Genomic DNA, 19770 nt, shown 5'->3' with positions numbered 1-19770 from the left:
AAATTGTATGCAATCCTTCTTACAACAGCATTTTCATCAGAATTTTTAGTGCAGAGCAGTTCATTACCCCCTGCATGTTTTCATGGCCTGGTTTCTTTACAGTGAGACGTACGCGCAGCTCCTGACCTAACCCCACCAGAAAATCAAAATTGGAGCCCTGCTTTTCTTCTATTTATTCAGCCCTCTAAAAGTTCACCTTGCAACCAATGAACAACTGATAACCTAGGTGTTTTAATCATACCTAGAGGGGCTTCTATGACAGAGTTCGACTGTCTTGCAAACAGCTTACTGAAATCCTTGTAAAAATAGATTTTTGACAGCTTCTGGTTGTATTTGCAGAAGACAAAAGATCTATTCATAATCTCATATGCTGTGGCATATGAGAAACACAAGTTTGACAGCAGATATTAGTAACAAGGGATTTTTTAGTTCATTGGGGTTTTTTGGCAGGAAGTAATGGGGGAGACATAAAAAAAAAAAAATCTGTAAACACCAGATCTATATAATGAATTTTTTAAACCAAAGCACATGAAATTTAGCTCCCTGGGTGCTGAAGCAATATGTATAAGACTAGTTACTATGATTCACAAAGAGCCATCTTGCTGCTTAATTACACTTTCAGCTTCAGCAGCTGTTTTGATTCATAATCTGTTCTGTAGCAAGGTTTATTTTAAAATACCAAGCAGGAGACAGGGCATTCAAACATCAATTACTTAACCAAGAGGATTCAAACCTGAAGTGCTTAAAACTGAAATGAAACACATGGCAAATATTTTGCTTCCTGTCACACGAGGGATTTGATCCTGCAAGCTGTGTGAGTGCAAAGCTCCACTTCGTCTGCAGTTAACAGGTGAAATTCTGGCATTGTTTTCATCAACTGAAATCTTTATTCACCCTTCACAGGACCAATTCAACCACAGGGATGTTCTCAGAGCAGGGTAGGGTAAGGTCTCAGAGCCTTTAAACTCTTGTCGTTTTAAGTTGGATTCCCTGCAGGCTTGTAAACATAAAATAATTTAATGCTACTCTTTAGAGATGTTGGAAGAATGACAAAGAATGTCGTACCTTCAGCCTCTGGGAAGGAGCATCTGAATATTTGCATTTGGCTCTTGCAGCTGTGAGCTAGTCCACATCAGCCCTTCTCTGACACTGCATTCAGGTCTTCATGAGAGTTAGTGGCAGCCTATATGGGGCAGAATAAAATAAAATTTTAAAATAAATAAATAAAGCCCCCAGCCTATTATATATGGATATATATATTATATCCCTATATCCCCTCAATCCTATTTCCAAATCAATATATACTTATCAGAGAGGAAAATGCTTGCCCAGTATCTCCTAGCCTCTTCCTGTGTTTGGAAAATCCTGATCTGCCAACCTGAGCAAATAAGTCACCAGTGAAGCAGCATGAAGGACCCTTTCACCATGCCTGGGATCACTGGCATGCGAGGATTGCCTGGATAAAAGATTTGCAGGATCACGCTCAGACAACATCTGGAATTGCCAAAGCATTCAGACATAGAGATGGTAAAGAGGAACTTATACGGGGCACTCAAATTATTTTGTTAATAGTGCCATCTCCTGGTAGCAATTTGCTAAGATAATCCTTGCCCCCACAAATTTCTTACACTTTTTATTTTAGTACCACAGCCCTGAAGAGAGGTAAACAAAGTAACTTAGATTGCTCTGTCTGCTGATCTTTGTTTTCTTATTTAATAAGGAATATTCAAATAGGAAACAAGCTTTTATTAAACAGCAATGTCTTTTAGAACAGAACTTTCAGGATATAGGCCCACTGCTTTTGGAAAAGATTGTGTTTTTTCCTGCTCAAGCTGCTTTCATCTATTTCTTTCATAAATATCAAACAATATAAAAGTAAGTTAGATGATGCTGACAGAAAGCAATGAGTCTGCATACCGATGCAGGTCCTAAGACACCACATTTTGGGGAAGCAATAGTGCAATTCAGAGCGGGTTAAGAATATTTGACAAACAAAGGAACTGTACACTGGAAGAGACTGATGGCATGCCTAAGTCAATAAGAAATATGTCTTCAGATTTTGAATGGGACTAGTAATGTTTGAATGCAGTGCCCAGAGCCTTACAACGGCTCACTTTTCAGAACATCTAAGAAATAAAGCATGGTTGAACTAAGAAATATTAAGACATCACAGTGGAATAAATGAAATATACAAGTAATGGATCTAATTCCATGATACTGCTGGGGAAAACAGTTTTTCTGAACTTAGTCAGTAACTTCTTTCACTGATACAGAAGGATTAGTACAGCTGCATTGTGGCTAAGGTACTGTTAATTTGTTTTCTTTAGATCTCTTTCTGTTCTGGTGCTGCCAGACTAGGCTGTTACTGTGACAAAAGATGCTTAACTGAGATGCACCTCAATGCTTTATACGAACAGAAAGAATATATAAGAGAAGGGATGGTAGTTTGATCTTCACATGACTTCTGTAAAGATTGATAAAATAAAGTCTGCAAAGTGCTTATATAGTGTAAAGTTCAGAAGCACACAGTAGGTAACCTGTGATATAGTGCCTGTAGACTGGAAAAATTTTTAGTGAAGGTGAATTTGGCTTTTACTGCACTTAGATTTGATACACAATTTTCTGTAGGATGACGGGTAAGCTACCTTTGCAGAAACAGCCTCCTGAATGTATGGGTAACCTCCACTTACAAGCAGGAATGGACATTTATTCTGTGTAAGGACTTCGTTGTTGCAGATTCCATTTTGATGTAATATTTGTTTTTCTTCACATTTCTACGCTCAGAAGCCAGCATTAAACTTAGTCTACCTGGTACTTGAACAGTGTTATCATACCCCAAAGTTTAATCAGCCAAAACCTCTGTTTTTTTGACTGGATGAAAGCAGTCTTGTATTTTAATTTGCCACCTATTTGTCCATGTTTTTCTATGCTTCCATCCTGTTGCCCTTCTCTCAATCTTCCCAGCCAAAGAGAAGGAGATGCAAAGGTAATCCAGTTCCAAACTGGCCACTTCCAGACTGCAGCTGGTTTACCCTGACAAGTGTAAAGATGCTCCAACAGAAAGGCTTTGCTGGAAGTAGGTCCTATTCAATAAATTCATAAAGGAACCCAAGCATGGCCAGTTTTAGAAGCAGTCCCATGAGAACCATGCTGGAAGATATTCCAGAGGAAGACACTATTTCTATTATCATGTGATGCCTAATGAGCAGACAAGCTGAAATGGTAGTAAAAGAAATAGGGAAAACGTTGCCACAAATAGTGTGTGGATTACAACAGAACAATTTGCAAGTGAATGCAGAGGTGAACTGCACATCTACTGGGAAAGGTCAAATTATGTAAGTGGCAGAATTTTTACTTGGGTAACTCTAATGGTAGACAGATGTGAGCTATACATTAAATTACTCAGTACAGTTGGATATCTAGTTGTGCAAAAAACAGCTGAAGAGAGACTTTCAAAACATACTTAGGGACACATTATAATCAAAATGTAAACTGTCAACATTTTCAATATATATTAGATGCCACATACTGGAAAGTTTGAAAGCAAAACATATATGGGACCGAACAGGAAGAATATCAAGAAGTCAAAAGTAAGCAGGTAAAAGAAGTCTAAGAGCAATAATCAGCTCATATCTACTTGTAGGTAGTTGAATATCCTACCTTTCTTTTTGTGTTCCCAAGTGTATCTCATCATAGTTTAGCTGTGGTTTTTAACTTGCATTTCCAAATACGTGTCTCTATTTAAAAGAAAAATCCCTTTGATCTAGTGATAAAAACATTGTGTTTTCTTTCTCTGAATAGAAATTAACCAGATTAATTTTTACTCATGAATATATTTTTTCTTTGCCCAACTTTTCTACGGAACTTTCAGGATCTTATTTATATTCAAATTGTTTAAAGATTTTTTTATGCAAGCTAAGCTTTTTACTTCACAGCCACTCTTTGCCCAACACTAATTATCAGTTAAACTGCTAATCATTTAAATGAATGTATCTTACTACTGTCTTATGGATTAATGCTTTTGAACAGAAAGTGGGACATTCAGCAGTCTTCCTATGCAGCATTATTTTATAAGTTAGTTGGAAGTGGCTGCCTGTAAGTTGCTGGCAGCACTGCTCCATAACCTCTGCTGACTAGAAGCTGCCAGAAGTACTGTAACTTCTAGGTGTTGGCATCTGCTTCATTATTTTAAAAGAATGTATAGCTTTTTTATGCAAATGGAAGGCGGGGGTGGGGGGACGACCTTTTTGTTCTGAAACACAGAGTAATTAGCAGCAGTGGAAACTCCAAAATATTCTGACGTCAAACAGAAGGAGACTTAGTGCCTACCTTAACGTGAATTACTGCGTTTTCGCATTAAAAACGCCCTGGTAGGCTGGCAATTACATACTTCTCTATGCCTAAGGCTTTGTGAAAACAGAGCGATCGCTGGCCTTGAGAGCGGTCTGGGCCCCGCTGCGCCGGGAGCCGCCCGAGGCAGGTGCCGGGGCTGGCCAGGAGGTGGCGAGGCACGCACGGACACGCGCGGCTGCCGCGGCTGCGCCGGCTCCGGGCTCCGGGCTCCGGGCTGCGCCGGCTCCGGGCTGCGCCGGCTCCGGGCTCCGGGCTGCGCCGGCTCCGGGCTCCGGGCTCCGGGCCGCGCCGGCTCCGGGCCGCGCCCGCTCCGGGCTCCGGGCTGCGCCGGCTCCGGGCTCCGGGCTGCGGCGGCGAGCGCCGCGCTCCCGGCCGGGATGTCCCGGGGAATTTCCCCGCTCTCGGTTTTTTCTCTGAGGATGGTTCCTTATTCAATATTACAGTTTAAAAATAAAGTCTGCAGTGGGTTGGAAATAAGAAGTTGTTAATATGTATCTACTAAAAAGAAAAAAAAAACAACACCAAATCCACATCCCAAAACCCTGAAAGTATGAAAAGATATTGATAATGGAGTAAAATCACACAGCCTCTTATTTTACAATTATCATGCAAATCAGACAACATAAGCTAATGGTTACTGGATGGCTCAGAGAATTGGCAATGCCCTGGCATTTTTGTCTTTGATCACTGGTTTGAGTTCAATCTAGTATTGTGATATTACCCACTTGGCTCAAAAGAGGTTGCTTTGGTGGTTTCAGGCAAATGCATGGTTCGTCACATAATAAAATGATGACAGCTACTTGGCAAAGAGATTTGAAAGAGGAAGCTAAGGCTTTGTCTGAACAGTAAAGTTGGGCTACTTATGAGAGTTTAGTTCAAGTGATAGTATTGTCTGGATCTACTCATACTTGTATACCTATTTTTGTATGAGTAGGGATTTAACCACTACGGTTATAAGATACTTTTGTGCTCATATAAATATGTCTACTTTAGAAGCTGTGCCAATAGAATTTTACTGGTAAAAGCCCCAGCTTAGCCATCAAAAGAGTGCAAATATTGAGAGAGGATTAGAGTAATAAATTAATTTCAGCACTCTTAAGGCTATGAATACATGAATAAGTCTGCTTGAAACAAATTAGACCAGGAGTATGTGAACCAAGATTTTAAATATGTGTGATAGGAGAGTTATTAAGCATGCAGAATATTGCAGCATTTATAATACTAGTCCTGCATCCTCTGCAGTACCTTACCTTTTCACTCTGTTGTCTCCTTCCCAGAATTAATATCTTCATATGCTGTCTGCTATAAGAGTGGAAGAGCTGGAAGGCAGTCTCCTTCCTTCTGTCCAAAAGCTGCCTGAGCCTCCTCAAAAGCAAAAACGTGTAGCAGATCTACAGTAAATGTGGTAACAGTGGGTCTGTGAGATGCAGAAGGCACTGGGTGGATGCAAGGGCAAAGCCCTGAGGCTTTTAAAGGAAGGGCAGGGAGGGCCCTCTGCCCCAGGAACTGGAGCCTAGCCACAAGATGCTTCCAGGGACAAACAAGGTCAGTTTTGACTGGAAGGCTGGGAAACAAGACACAGAAGAAATTGTATTTCTAGTACAGTCACTGACAACTCTGTCCTCTTGATTGAAAGAGTAAATTATGTTATGTAACCATACTTTTTATTCATATAGCACTGTGAAGGATTTTACTGCTATCACCAATCACTGACAAACAAGTCTCTTTGTGTGTGCATTCATTACTACCTCAAGCTCTACATTTTGCACAGGGATAGGGGATGCATAGGTGAAGTTTAATCTAACATACCATTAAACTATATTCTGCTTTGTCACAGTACTTTGCTAGTAATGTGCTGAGAGATTTGTGCTAAACAAGGCTGGAAACCCATGGATCTGCCAGGACTAACTAGTGCCTGTCATTAGGACTTCAAGGGCTGTGCCTTTATTGGGCAGTCAGCCTATGGACACTGTGACCTCTGAGGCAACTGTGGTTGTAGTTACAGGGAGTCTGTGTATTTAAAAGTACTTCAAATGTGTGACAAAGATATATTTTTGTAAATGGATTGTAATTCACACTTTATGGACACAGTATACCCTTTGTCTCCCACAGAACATCTCATCTAATGGTCTTTGGATGCATCTAAGTTAACTGGAAAGGTGAGAATATATCACTTAGTATGCCTGCCTTTTATTGGCTTTGGGTTCAAGGTTACTGCTCTCTGTGCCCGAGTCATTCATTTACTTTCTTTGTCAGTTTGCCATCTACAAATGTAGCTAAATATAGAAACATGAGAAGCTGACTGAGAATATTGTACATTCTTGCATATTTTTGAATATTGCATTTTCCACGTGTCAGTAATCCACAAGAAGACTAGGATATGTTAGGTTAATATCTGTCTGTGTAGGTACTCTTGTACTGAGACTGATTTTTTATTAATGTGAGCTAGTTTAGAGCAAGCCAGTTCATGCATTCAAACCTGTGTTACCCCAGCTGTGAAGCTCAAGCAGTTGTATCCTTTCTCACAGGTAAGTGGCTAATAGTCATAAATTGTCAGAATACGTAAAAATATTGTGCATCTCAATTGTTGCAAAAAGTGGAACAGGTATACTGGATACCCGGCAGTTTTGCTTTATGGTCTTCCCAATTTCTATGTACGCATTCAGCGTCCTAATCCTAAAAGTTTCTCTGAATTTCCTGAAATGTTGTGATCTTGAAAAGCAACAGTCTATGGAATTTTTCCTTCCTGTTCTACTGAGCTCTGAGAATGAGAAGGGGTATTTCAGCTTTAAATAAATACTTCCTGATGACTCTTTGCTTTAGTAGGAACTCTTCCAACTTTAATGTTAGCGTATACGCATATACATACATCTGCATTTTTTAGCCAAGAGAGGCTGTTTTCAGACCACAATGAATATGAAGAGGCCATTATCAGAGTCAAAGCAGTTAACCTTAAACTGGCCCATTTTCCAGATGGAACTTGATGTGCAAAACTTCCCATTAGGATAAAGGCGAAGTTAAGTTCAACCCAGGAACATAAAAAGTGCTCCTTATTAAGATCTCCTTATTTCCCTAAGAAAGACTACAGTAATTATGTTTTACTAGTAGGTCTCATTTTGCCTATTAGAGGTTTTCCAGTCTGGAGCTGTGAGCCATGCCTGCTCTAACTTTTCATCACTTAGTGCCATGCATATTCTTGATTGTACTTCCTTTTGGCAGATGACACAGTAAAGCCTGTGGATACATACATTTTACGTGAGCATGCGGTTTTTAAATCACCTTAATTATTGTTTTTATTAAGATTCCTATTCATAACACATGTAGGGATCAGCTGTGGTGAGCACAGAGATACGCCACGAGCAAAAGTGGCAAGCTTAGAAACCCCAGCAGTGCCTAATTACTCTCTGAAGACCTTAAATCCTATTTCAGAAGAAATCAGAAAGCCTGAAACACCTAGAAACCCTTAGGGATTCATGCTTGCAAACATAATTCACTTTTGAGAAATGCAGTTAAGCACTCGGATGCGTGACTTCTGGCAAACTCAGCTACAGTAGCAGAATGCCCTCAGCCTCCTTCCTGCCCTTTCCCAGACGCCAGAGCCAGCAGAATGAAGCATCACAGCTCTAACTCACAATTGGACAAATTAAATTAAACATTAAGATAAAAACTGTGCTTAGATTCTTCTGAGTGTCAACCAGAAGAGTCGAAATATTCTATTTTTGCTCTGTTATAAAACCAGTAACAAACAGCTGGAGGCTGAGACAGTAACATCTTAAACTGCTGCAGCTGTTTACTTGGTAAATGTGAGCCAGGTCCCTCAAGTCAATTTTTATTTTTTTTAAGAATGTGTCAGTTAAGTTTCCATGTATTAAATTCAGTGACCTAACTGCTCAAATAGCTCATGTTTTATATGCCTAAGTCAACAGAGGAACCAGAACATCTACTTGCTTTTCAAAGGGTAGTTATTAGGACTCTGAAAAAACAGTCCCCATTAAAAGTGTCAGAGGTCATTACCAGTAAGTCACTCTTCATTTTGGAAGTTATACAGAAAACTATTTAAGTTATAGTTGGCAAATGTATCATAAATTTATATTGAAAAATAGTTTGTCTTGATAGAAATACTTCAATAGAATCTGCCAATTTTTGTCAAATTTTGGCAGCACACACATGCTTACAGATTTCGGCATTTGCCTTAAAGGCACATTTTCATCATGCCTGTTTTCCTTGTAGCTCCCCTGGTTGGCACCCTGCCTGGCAGACTTCTGCAGCGTGAGGCCTCAGGTTCTCCAGACTCACAGAAGAGATAGATTCCCTCAGTTTAGGGCCTGAGTGCTTGCATGCCCAAGCAAAACATTTCATTTCATGGAACCTTTCAAAAGAGCAAGTTTTCAGTCTGAAACTGAAGTAGACTTTTATTAAATTCTTATTTGTGAACAGCTGATGTTCAAGCTTGTAGATGTGCTTAGGCAGCAAAATAGTTTATGCCTCTTTTCATGTCTGCTCCCTGTTCTTCACCAAAATAAAGCAATGATCCACCAAGAAGCACAGACAAATATTAGCTCACCTAGCAGACTCCAATTTCAGCACTGACTCGTTCCAGCTGCTAGAAACTAGGTAATCAAAAAACAAGGTGAAATTGCATCCCATTCACATGTCAAATTTGTCACCACTGTAAAGTGCCTGATCTACCAAGACAGTTCCTCTGGTTTATGTTTGATTTGGTTGAGTTCTTTCCCACCTGGCATATGCATGGGAAAACCCCAGGAATATGAGATTTTAGTTCAGATGCCATAGGTCTGGTGAGGCAGAAGGTAGCCAGTGCAGTAGGTGCCTGCTTTCCTTTGTTGAATACATTATGGCCTATTTTTCTAGGGAAAAAAAATTAGTTTCTACATGAAAGTAGCAAGTTTAGCTAAGTTTGGGATGCTACATAACTACAGGTACTAGTCTCTAGAGTATGTGCATGAAGTAGAGCTTTTCCAATATTTTGCTAGACCTAGCTGAATAATACTGCACCATAATCCATAACTACCCAACTGATCTTTTGCCCAGTCTTATGGACTGAAGTAGTATATGAGGGTTAACCTACCTAGTGATTAATTCTTAAAATTTGCTTAGAAGGTTTTTTCCTTTTTCCCCAGTTTGAAAGGATGCCAAGTATCTTTATCAGCTTGTTAACATTTTCCCATCACCTCTACAACTTCAATGTCCAGGATAAATTCAGGACAAATGCAGAAAGGTGTTGGTTTACCCAATAATGTAAAACAAACAATCTCTCAAATAAAAAAGACTGTTATTAACACAAAATACAGATAGCTATTGCCTTGACATGAGAACAGGATGTACTGCTTTCTAATCCCTGGGGAGGTGAATCTCTAGGAAGGCTTTTCAGGAGTGAGGTCTAGAGGAGTAAGAAAAGGGAGGATGAAAAACAGGGAAGGTAGAATATCCAACTGGTTTTGAAGAGATCCTGCTAAGATGAGAATGAGGAGGTCTGATATATATCTGAGACAATGGAAAAGAAAGGCATACTGGCAGGAATTCTCTTCCCTCCTGTGATATGAAGATGTGGATGGATGGATGCATGGATGGACAGTCACACGTGGCTGAGCAGCTGCATGACACTTGAGCTGTACAAATTGCACAAGTGCATGCTTTTGCTCACCTTGTTTTAGTTAAACTACCTGGACAAGACACTGCATAAACTAAGTGTATCTGAATGACTAAGGATTGTAGAAGTGAAAATGGCAACTTAACATAAACCAGAAGTTCTGACTTCCAAGTATATGTTGGATACCTCTCTGCATTTCACAGCTAAGTTTTGACACAATAAACATGATAACCTGTGCACATGTGCTTGATATGCATAGGATGTGGTGTTGCACAGAAGGAAAGGAAATACCATCAACAGATCCTCAGGTCAACACTTATATGCAGCATAATCACTTGGTTTTACTTCCATGATGCATGCGCAGGAACTATTGGCCTAATGGAAAATGGTAAAGGCCATGGAAATATTATCACAGAGTAGCTTACCGTTCTCTTTTCCCAAGTAAAAAAAGCAAAGGAAAATTATACAGGACAACACAACCCCAGATTTGCTTCAGTACACTTTGATGCTGGTGTGTCTGGAAGAGCAAGTTTCCATTTAGGCTAAGAGTTAGGAATCAGTGAATTCATCCGGCTGGCTGAAATGCAAACAGTTCAAATTTCACAGTGCAACATTTTTGAACAGCAGCAGGGAAAATTTTAATGTATTATATTGGCTAATGGCAGATCATTATTTGAAAAGCAATGAATATTTGCACAAGTTTCTTAAAGTGATGAAGCAAGCTTCAGTGCTCAAAAACCCCCACAAAAACAGAACAAGCATGGAGAGGAAAGGAAGTGAAATATTCCCCTAGTAATAAGAGTTCCTTGGAAATCATGTTAAGTAGCTAGTCAGAAAGTTTCTCAGGATAGAAATTCATTTATACTTTTGTCTTTGCTCCATTAGCAAACAGTTTATCAAAAGTGCTCCATGACAAAAAAGTTTATTAACATAGCCCTGTGCTTAGCAAACCCATGTGCATGCTGAGGATTTTGATGGAAGAAATCAACAGACACTGGGGTTTGGCTAAAGTACTCAGTGGTCTTCTTCCTTCACTAAAAGTTGCACTGTTTTTATTTTTGTCACCCAGCTTCTTAGAGATGCTGTTGCAAGTTGCAGTGGTTTGCTATCTCTCTTAATTTGTACACTACTGTCCATGCTTAAGAACAGAGTGCCAGTATGCTATTTGGTATTTCTGAGAATTCATCTGTGTTGCTAAAAACTACCTTTGCTCAAGAGTTGGTACACTAATTGTAAATGAAACCAAGTCACTAATAAAATCCCAACTCACCTAAATTTGTCAGTAGGAAATCTGAGCTCTAAATCTGTTACTGATTAATACCAAGAGAATGACACAACAAAATTAAGGCACTTTTGTGAGTCCTGGCTCCTTATGAGCAGTCATGATATCAGCATCTGAACCAAGTCTATACAACTCTGGTAATTTTCCTAATTTCCTTTAAGAAAAATTAGTTTATTTGACTTGACCCCTGGAGTACTCATAGAATGGAATATGTATAATCTTTATATATATGTTGAGTCCACCAGGGCACCTGTAAGTGGACTTACTTTTAAATATACACAAGTACATACACTTTTACTGACAGAAAATTTGATAATCAGCCCAAGTCTAATTTTATGTTTACTTTACAGTCAACTGATGATTAAGCTTAAGGCTGAAAGAAAAATAAACAATGGCCAATCATTAGCCAATTTTCAGTCTTATAGGAACTTCCTGACAGAAAATATAGACATGGCAGAAAATACAGCATGGCAGAATAATCAACACATTCGAACTTGCCCAACAAGAGCTGCTTCAGAAGATGTCACAAGGCCAGGATTATCAGAGACCTTCTTCAAAAACTGAAGTAGAAAAGGATTTCTTTTTTTGGCAGTAGGAGTAGGGAAAGAAGGTAGGGAGGAAGAAGATATTTATAAATAATTTTTTACAATACTTTTTAATTTTCTAAAATATCTTTTTTTTCTGCTTGAATAGAGGTGCCTTTTCTTAATTTCCTCTACAGTACATACTATCCAGCAGAGGTGCAAAATACCTAGGAAAAATTCTTCTGGCTTTCGTTATGTTATGTATCTGGCAAAAATCTTCTCAGGAAAAAACTCTTCTACAATGAAAGAATGGATTTATCTACTGAAGAGCTCATGATTCTAACAAAACGCCAAGATTTGAGCAGTGAAGGTTTATCATATGTGGATATTAGCTCTTATCTTTGCATACTTCTGCTTGCCATCCAATGTATTTTTACATTTTTAACCTCAGTCTTCAATACCTATACATGAACTGTTTTTTTGCCAAGATAGACCATGGGGTAGAATAAATTTCAGCTTTTCTCCAAGTTACTCTGTCATGTGTTTTTACAGTGCAGCCTGAACATCTCTCACTGTTAAAACTAAATGGCGTAGTGTTGGCAGTCTACGTATTTGTTAGAAATGACAATTAGTATCTTCAAAGTTTTCAGGGGAAGAAGAGCAAGAAAGATCTGCAGTACCTTTTCAGTTCAGTGGAACTCAGAGGAAAAGCAGAAGCAGCACATTTCTCGAAAAGCTAAACTCCCTTCAATGCATCCTCAACTTCCCAACTCCCTCAGTATGCTTCAAACCTGACTGAACTCCTGATACAAAATCAGTCCAATTAGGTTCTTATAAAACATGTGTGATAGGTACAGAGGTTATCCAGCAGCATTTTCCCACCTACCTCCACACTGTCTTCTAAATGATGAATTATTTTATTCCATGTACTTTTGATGCCACTCCAGGAATACTTTAAACAGAAAGTTTCATCAATGAATCTGTTTTAACAAGACTTTTATTGAAAACATACACAAAGTCAACACGTTATTTAGCTTCTGAATTTACATATTAAAGAATATTCATATTAGAGAAGAATATTTTAAGAAAAGGGGAAATACAACTGACATTCTGCAGTATATATTTTACTAAGGCATTTAGGCTTAAGAGCAAGTTTACTGTGTGTATGCGTATCTACATGCACAACCACACAAATACACACAGGTTAACTGATTTGAAACTGTACAGTTCTATGCAAATCACTTTTTTGCCTTTCCTATTTTTAGAACACTAAATAAAGCTTTTATCCAAATGGTAGAAGTTGTTCACAGAACAGCAGTTATAATCTACTCTTCAAGAGTTTGCTTACAATTACAATACTAACAATGCACAAAAAACCCCCAAGATCTTCACGGGAAAGTTCTCTCTTACCAAAATGAGGCTCAAGTAAGAAAAACACTAGTTTGCAAAGGCACCGTGGAGACAGGTTTTAATACATTAAATACAACATGAATCATTCACAATAACAAGTTTAGTGTTTCTGGGAACTTTTGTAAATACAACACAGTTGGTCACACAAAAATGTTTCTGTTGATTTGTCTTGGCAACTCAGATATATCAACAGTGTAACAGCATAACAGCTTTGTTCCCATCTGACAGAAAATAATGGCAGTTCTGCAAGGCAAACGTTAAACCTGACCGTATGTATTTATTAATTCCACAGTGTTTTGACAGATTATAGGGGATGCAACTTAAAGGATGCTGACACGCTCACTGAGGGCTTTCATTTCTGTTTCTTCTAGCTTGGTGTTTTCGTTACGGTTAGCACTTGGGCTGATGAGGTGTGCTGGATACTGCAATCCATGTTCTTCTGAATACTGTTCCCACCGGGAGTCATCACTTTCATGGGTGATGTAACGTTCCCCCATTTTGCATTCCAGTTCCCTTAAATCTAACCAGGTTTGGTAGTCCTGAAAAAGAATAACAGTATTACTTTTAGATTTCCTAAAATAAATTATATTTCCTTCTGCTATCAATAATATGCAAAGTGCTATTAACTCAGCTATCTAAGGGTCATCTCTATTGCTCTAGAATCGAAAAATCTTATAATATATAAACATGAAATCTGCCTAAAGATATAAATCTCATCTCTAGAGGATTTTTTGATAATTTTATTAAACTCTGTCACAAGTATAGTATTGAGATATTACAGGTTGTTTTGCAAAATGGACAGATATGTATAGATTGCCATAATGTCTAACTGAGGAATGGTGGTAAAGCAATTCCTCACGCTAGTCACAAGATGAATAAGGAAGAAGAAACATCTTTAAGTCATACATGTACATTCTAGTGATCTGTATCAGATAGTCAAGGCAGTTGAGTCTGCATCTCAGTAGATGCAGAATATAAATTCAGCTTGGGCTAAAAAAACCTCCATTTCCAAACTTGGGCAGTTACTGGTGTGCTCAAAGAAACGTATACATCTAAACATTAAGGTAGTTTGGAACTCCCTGTTGACAGTCAAATATAAGGCTGAAGTTAGTTTGAGTCTCATGCTTTTTACACCATCATGCTCTGCAGCCTCCCATCTGTCAAAAGTATACAAGTTTAATAATTTCTTTTCTTATTCCTACCCAAAGCACACATGAAGCTGCAGTAATAGAGCCAATCCTAGCCCCATCCAGACTAATCTCTCCTCATGATCCTGTATCCAGTTTTCTTTTTTCTCCTTCATCTTGTCTCAGCCTAAGACACAATCCTAACCACCTAGCCAAAGCACCAGAAAGCCCAAACACTGTAAATGCATAAAGCTTTCATCTTTAGTATCTCATATGCTTTGGCCCATTTCCTACAGTCATCCTCTCAGAGACCACCATTAAGTCTCACTGCCCTGTAACCCTGCCCTGTAAGGAAAAATAACCATTTCTATCTTTCCTTAGCCTGCAAGGTAGGACTCTTCTAGACAAGAGGACTCATCCCATCCCTGGTCCTAGAGCTGCTGCTGAACCGCCTCATCTTAGTTCATCTCCACTCACTATTGCACTAGCAATAAAATTGGATGCAGAGGAGAAGGACCCTGTCCTGTCACATGAGACAGCCAGCATCCTTGCTGCAGACCTTAACCCAGACACTTCTGGTTCCCAAAGACTCAGGCAAATACATTCTGGAATGGTTGCCAGGGAGCAGAAGAGCAGTCTTGGAGGAAAAAACTAGTGAGGGACAGGAAATCTGAGATGAAGAAAGCAAGCTCCAGATAAATGTCCCTGAGAAAGGTGGGGTGCAGCGTGGGAGGTTACAGCCCTTTTCCTCCTATACCAGAAGGTCACCATATACTTTGAGAAACAGTATCAGCTATAAAATACCAGAGTAGGATCAGTTTTCTGGCTTGATAAAGATTCCTTTGGGATTGGGGATTATGTATCTGATCTATACCATGCCTGTGCCATGATTACTTTCTTAGATGCAAACAAAGATCCCTTGGGAGATCTCACAGGCTGATGTATCTGTCTGGCCTCAGCCTGTCCTCATCCTCAGGGAGGGACACAATGCCCTGGCCTGGGCTGTCCCCAGGCTTCTCTGCTCCTTAGGGATGGTAGGACAGGCCCCGGCTCCTCACTGCACTGTCTTAGGCCTTGAATTTGCAGTGATTTGGCTGCTGCCAGGATAAAAAAAAAATTACCATATGTTGAGCACGAGACAGAGGCTGCTAGCATCTTAGAAATTCCTTACACCTCAGTTTTTAGTTGAAGAATTCAGTTGAATGGAGCTAATATATTTTCCTGGAAAGCATACAATTTCACTAGTTTTTGTGATGACTGCGAAGTGAAAGCCTGTTGAATAATTTTAATAAGAAGTGAATCAGAGTAAACTCCAGGCAGTGAAATAATGTAAGTCAAATGACTACAGGGGGGTTTTTTATATACATAATTTTCTCAATAGACAAATATAATAAAATATTTTTGTTGTGTATTTTGAAAGCATGAGACTGTTTCATATTGGAATCTAGTATTTCAGAAATTAATGAGAAACTATAGGTAAATTGGTGAATGAGCATGAGGTTCTAAGGATCTGAAAACATCTTCACGTTTTTAGATTTTCTTAGATCCTGCTGTGCTTAAAGATGAAGATTTGTTATATGTTTAGAGTCTAAATGCGTAAGTAAAACCATGAAATTTGTAGAAATACCTGTAACCATGGGTGGCTTAACGTTTTGTCCACACTGTAGCGCTTTCTCATTTTCACTTGCAACAAATTATTTATGAGATCAATAGCTGAAAAGAAATAATATTGGAAAACGTTAGTTTAAACGTATTTGTTTCAACTAGGACATGCAAAGAGAGAGCTACACAGACATCGTAGTTGTAAAAAGTGGGCAGTAAACGATATATATGTATATTATTTCTTTGAGACTTTCAGTATCACTTTTAGCTGACAGCAGCACCTTCCCAGTCACTGAGTGGAGAAATGAGGTTTTGTAAGTCACCAAGTCTTGCAATACTATTCTTTTGAACTGAGCATTGCTTCTACATGCTAGTCAAGAGACTACAGTTTCAGAAACTTCTTTTACAAATTTCATAATTTCTATGGTTTTGGAGTCAATGGTTCACTGAGGTTCACAGAATCGCAGAATGGTTTAGGCTGGAAAGGTCCTTAAAGATCCAACTCTCCTACCATGGGCAGAGACACCTTCTACTAGCCCCGACTGCTCAAAGCCCTGTCCAACTTGAACACTTCCACAGATGGGGCATCCACAACTTCTCTGAGCAACCTGTCCACTGTATCATCACCCTTACAGTGACTTCTTCCTAATAAGCAACCTCTTCCTAATAACCAACCTAAACCTATCCTCTTTCAGTTCAGAGGAATTAGCCCTTGTCCTATCACTACATGTAAAAGGTGTCTCCAGCTCTCTTGTAGCCTCCTTTAGGTAGCTCAAGGTGCTATATGGTCCCCCTGGAAACTTCTCCAGGCTGAACAAACCCAACTCTTTCACCCTGCAGGTACGTGTGCTGTGGTTCCTGAAGGGATTAGGCCCATGAGCCAATGACCAGTACATGGAACTGCAATGAGTGACCCATATGGAAAAATCTCTGGAATGAGACTGGTGAGCTTTGAATGCAATTACAAAAAACATTAAAAAAAAAAATGAGGTTATCATGAAAGGTTAAATCCTATTAGGTGCTAAATGTTCAGCATGTGTGCTGGTGGAAAGTTACTGTTATTACAGAACAACTGACAAGCCACAGGGAATTATAATATCCCAGCAATTTCTCCATTTCATCACATTATCCCTTGGCATGTCCAAAGCATGCTGGTTGACATCTTTATTTCTCTGTTCATATCATGGTGACAGGGAAAGATGGTCCTTAAAGTAACACAGACACATGGCACCACTGAGGGGCATCGGGTCTGAAACATGTCAGATGGGTATTGTCGCCAGCTGGGTATTGAAGGAGCTGAATAATCTTCTTTTCTGTTTTAAGAGTACAAGATGGGACAGAATTCTTTGAACCAATTACCTCTGGGATTGTATTTCGTACAACAATATGGAAAAGCTTTTCTTTATTAAGAGACTTCCTCTCTGCAGGCTCAATTTGCCATCTTGGGCTTTATGTGTGTTTCTGCCATGGAGAAGAGCACAATGAAAACAATGTCCAGGAAAATGGGAATGCACACAGCAGTCTATCTGAATTTATGCAGTTAGTTTGACAGACAAACCTATTCTTAGCAATAGGAGACTATCACTAAAGCAACCCTGACTTCCTGGTGATGAAAACTGTCTTGGAAATCAAAGCAATTGTGGGAATGAGAGAAAACAAATCTAAGGACTTTTGACAAAGAAAGCATTGCCAGAGGCTCAGAGCCACTTTTCCTGGAACAGATGGTCCTAATTTTACTTTTCTGTTGTGGACAAACAGATTCTTATCTACTGTCTCTTTTAGCATCAAGTACAGTTATGGTAAATTTTCTAACTCGTGTTTATTGTGTTCCCTCTCAAAATGCTGGTGAAATGGATATGGGATAAGAAAGTCAGCAGATATCCAATAGGACCATTACTGACAGATTATATAATTCTTAAAACTCATTTGTTTTCCAAAACAGTGCTGTTAATCTTCTTTATTGGTAAGAGACATTCTCAACTTCCAAGCTATGGGGAAGAGATTGGAAAGTCAGTCATACATGACCATTTTGATATCAAAAAGTAGTGACCATTGTTTTTATCTGATGTTTTGAAGAGGAAAACATAGTCCCTTACCCACTGCAGTATATCTGGGTATCACCTAACATCAGCATCTTCTGCAACTGTCAACTTACCCTAAATTCAGAAGAATTACAGTAAGACTTCAGTCTGTCTTTTGATATATAAGCCAGTGCTGAATGTGAATTTAGTACGGCTACCACTTCTTTATTATTTTCAGTGGTATTTGGGTGTATATGATCTTCAGAGTTCATTTTTCAATCATTTACTATGAATTTCAGTAGTGAGTTTGGAATATAGGTCAAGAACTTGATGACAGGATTGATTGTCCTGGTAACTGCTGCAATGTAGGTGCACATATCCCAGCCTTGGTAACTGTCAAGTACCTACTGAATGTTCTTCCTGCCACTGAGGATTGATAATGTCTCTATTACATTTCTTCTCTGCAACCCACTGGAAGCAGATACAACTGTGAGCCTTACAAGTGATGAAATTATATTTAGCTATTCAGCCTCCCTCAAGTTACAACAGGATGAGGACCTCTTTGCCCCTTTTTTCCACTTCAGGACTAGGATGTATTACATGTAATAACATATTTCTTTGTATTCTTGGGGGAAAATTGCCAATGGCTTGTTGAGCAGACCAGAAAGGAACTGGTCTTCAAAAAATCACTAGAGAAGGTGCACAAAAAAGGACAGGGAAGAAAACTGATGAGAGTGAGAAGGCAGCTTCACTGGACGGTTAGAATTGTCAATATCGAGCAATCGAGAACAGTTTACACAGATAGTCTGCTTGTTTTGCCACTGGAATACTGCTGTCTCTGTCACCAGTTTTGCTGTTTGTTTTTTGTTTTTTATCTAGGGTTCTTTTTGCCTGGAAACTTTTGCCTATCACTTGCCTCTCAAGAAATAAGCACAAATAAATATATAAGCAGAAGTGCAACATGACTACTAAAAGTAGTCGCTCTAGCTACTAAAAGATGGCGCTCTAGCTTCAATTCACTGGAAAGAACCTTCACAGTCAGGAGGTTCATGATTCTAAACTGCTTATGCAAGTTTATTAATATGGCAAATAATTAACTGTAGAACAGACAAAGTCACAATTTTCACTCTAAGCATCAAATTACCACAATAATTACTTTTCATGGGAATGACTGCTTTAACTCAATTAGGATGTGACCCACACATAAATGCAAAAGTTTACATAGTATCTGAAAACCCTATTACAAACATTCATTTAGTCCTTCCCTACAGACTTAAAATTTTAATGTAAGTTATAAACAAGAAATCACCTTAAGGATATCAAAAAAAGCAGTCCTAAATTAACGATACATTTTTAATTGGTTCAGAATTTTTAAAGTACACCTAGAATTATTACCTACTCTTACTGCCATCATTTGTAAAACTTTAAGCTGCTTCCACTAACACAGGAGGCCCAGGACTTCCTAAGCCCTGGATTTTTCTAATAGGTTTTTTGACTAGAGGTACAGTATTTTCATACACACAAATCCCTTTCCTGCTGTTGGTCAATACAGCTTTGTTGACAAATGCTCTAGTGTACATGCAATTATTTTAGCATAAAACAATCTTCAGCAGTCTGAGATTTACAGGGGCATGGATTCAGCTGTACTCTCAAAAGAAGTCCTTGGCAATTCTAAGCTGTATCCCTACAAGAGAGGTTTCCTACTAATTTATCCTAGCAAATGTGTAAGTAGAGGCAAGACCTTCATTTCAACAGCTAGCTAAACGTTTACAGAAGCAGAGAGCATCTTTGAGCTGTAACATGCATTGACCTCCTCGTAGTCAATGCTCACTCATTCATG

General features: G+C 39.0%; 1 protein-coding gene and 1 long non-coding RNA gene across 4 annotated transcripts in view; both read right to left on the bottom strand.

The window, feature by feature from the left end:
* Positions 1 to 1170, bottom strand: part of LOC116446050 — a 29028-nt gene extending 27858 nt beyond the window's left edge. The window contains exon 1 of the long non-coding RNA XR_004241015.1: positions 1066 to 1170. This is a non-coding gene — a long non-coding RNA (uncharacterized LOC116446050). The remainder of the gene's footprint in view (positions 1 to 1065) is intronic.
* Positions 1171 to 12749: 11579 nt separating this feature from the next.
* The window catches only part of PRKD1 (protein kinase D1), a 125818-nt gene continuing 118797 nt past the window's right edge, over positions 12750 to 19770 (bottom strand). For all 3 annotated transcript variants that reach the window (XM_032112091.1, XM_032112092.1, XM_032112093.1), the window contains 2 exons: positions 15935 to 16020; positions 12750 to 13719 (listed from right to left, as the gene is read on the bottom strand). In XM_032112091.1, coding sequence (XP_031967982.1) covers positions 13501 to 13719; positions 15935 to 16020 — 305 coding nt within the window. In that variant the 3' untranslated portion in view covers positions 12750 to 13500. The remainder of the gene's footprint in view (positions 13720 to 15934; positions 16021 to 19770) is intronic.

This window comes from Corvus moneduloides, chromosome 6 (assembly GCF_009650955.1).
Source record: "Corvus moneduloides isolate bCorMon1 chromosome 6, bCorMon1.pri, whole genome shotgun sequence".
Lineage (NCBI taxonomy): Eukaryota > Metazoa > Chordata > Aves > Passeriformes > Corvidae > Corvus > Corvus moneduloides.
Note: the sequence above shows the minus strand (reverse complement) of the source record. Positions and strands in the feature narration are given on the sequence as shown.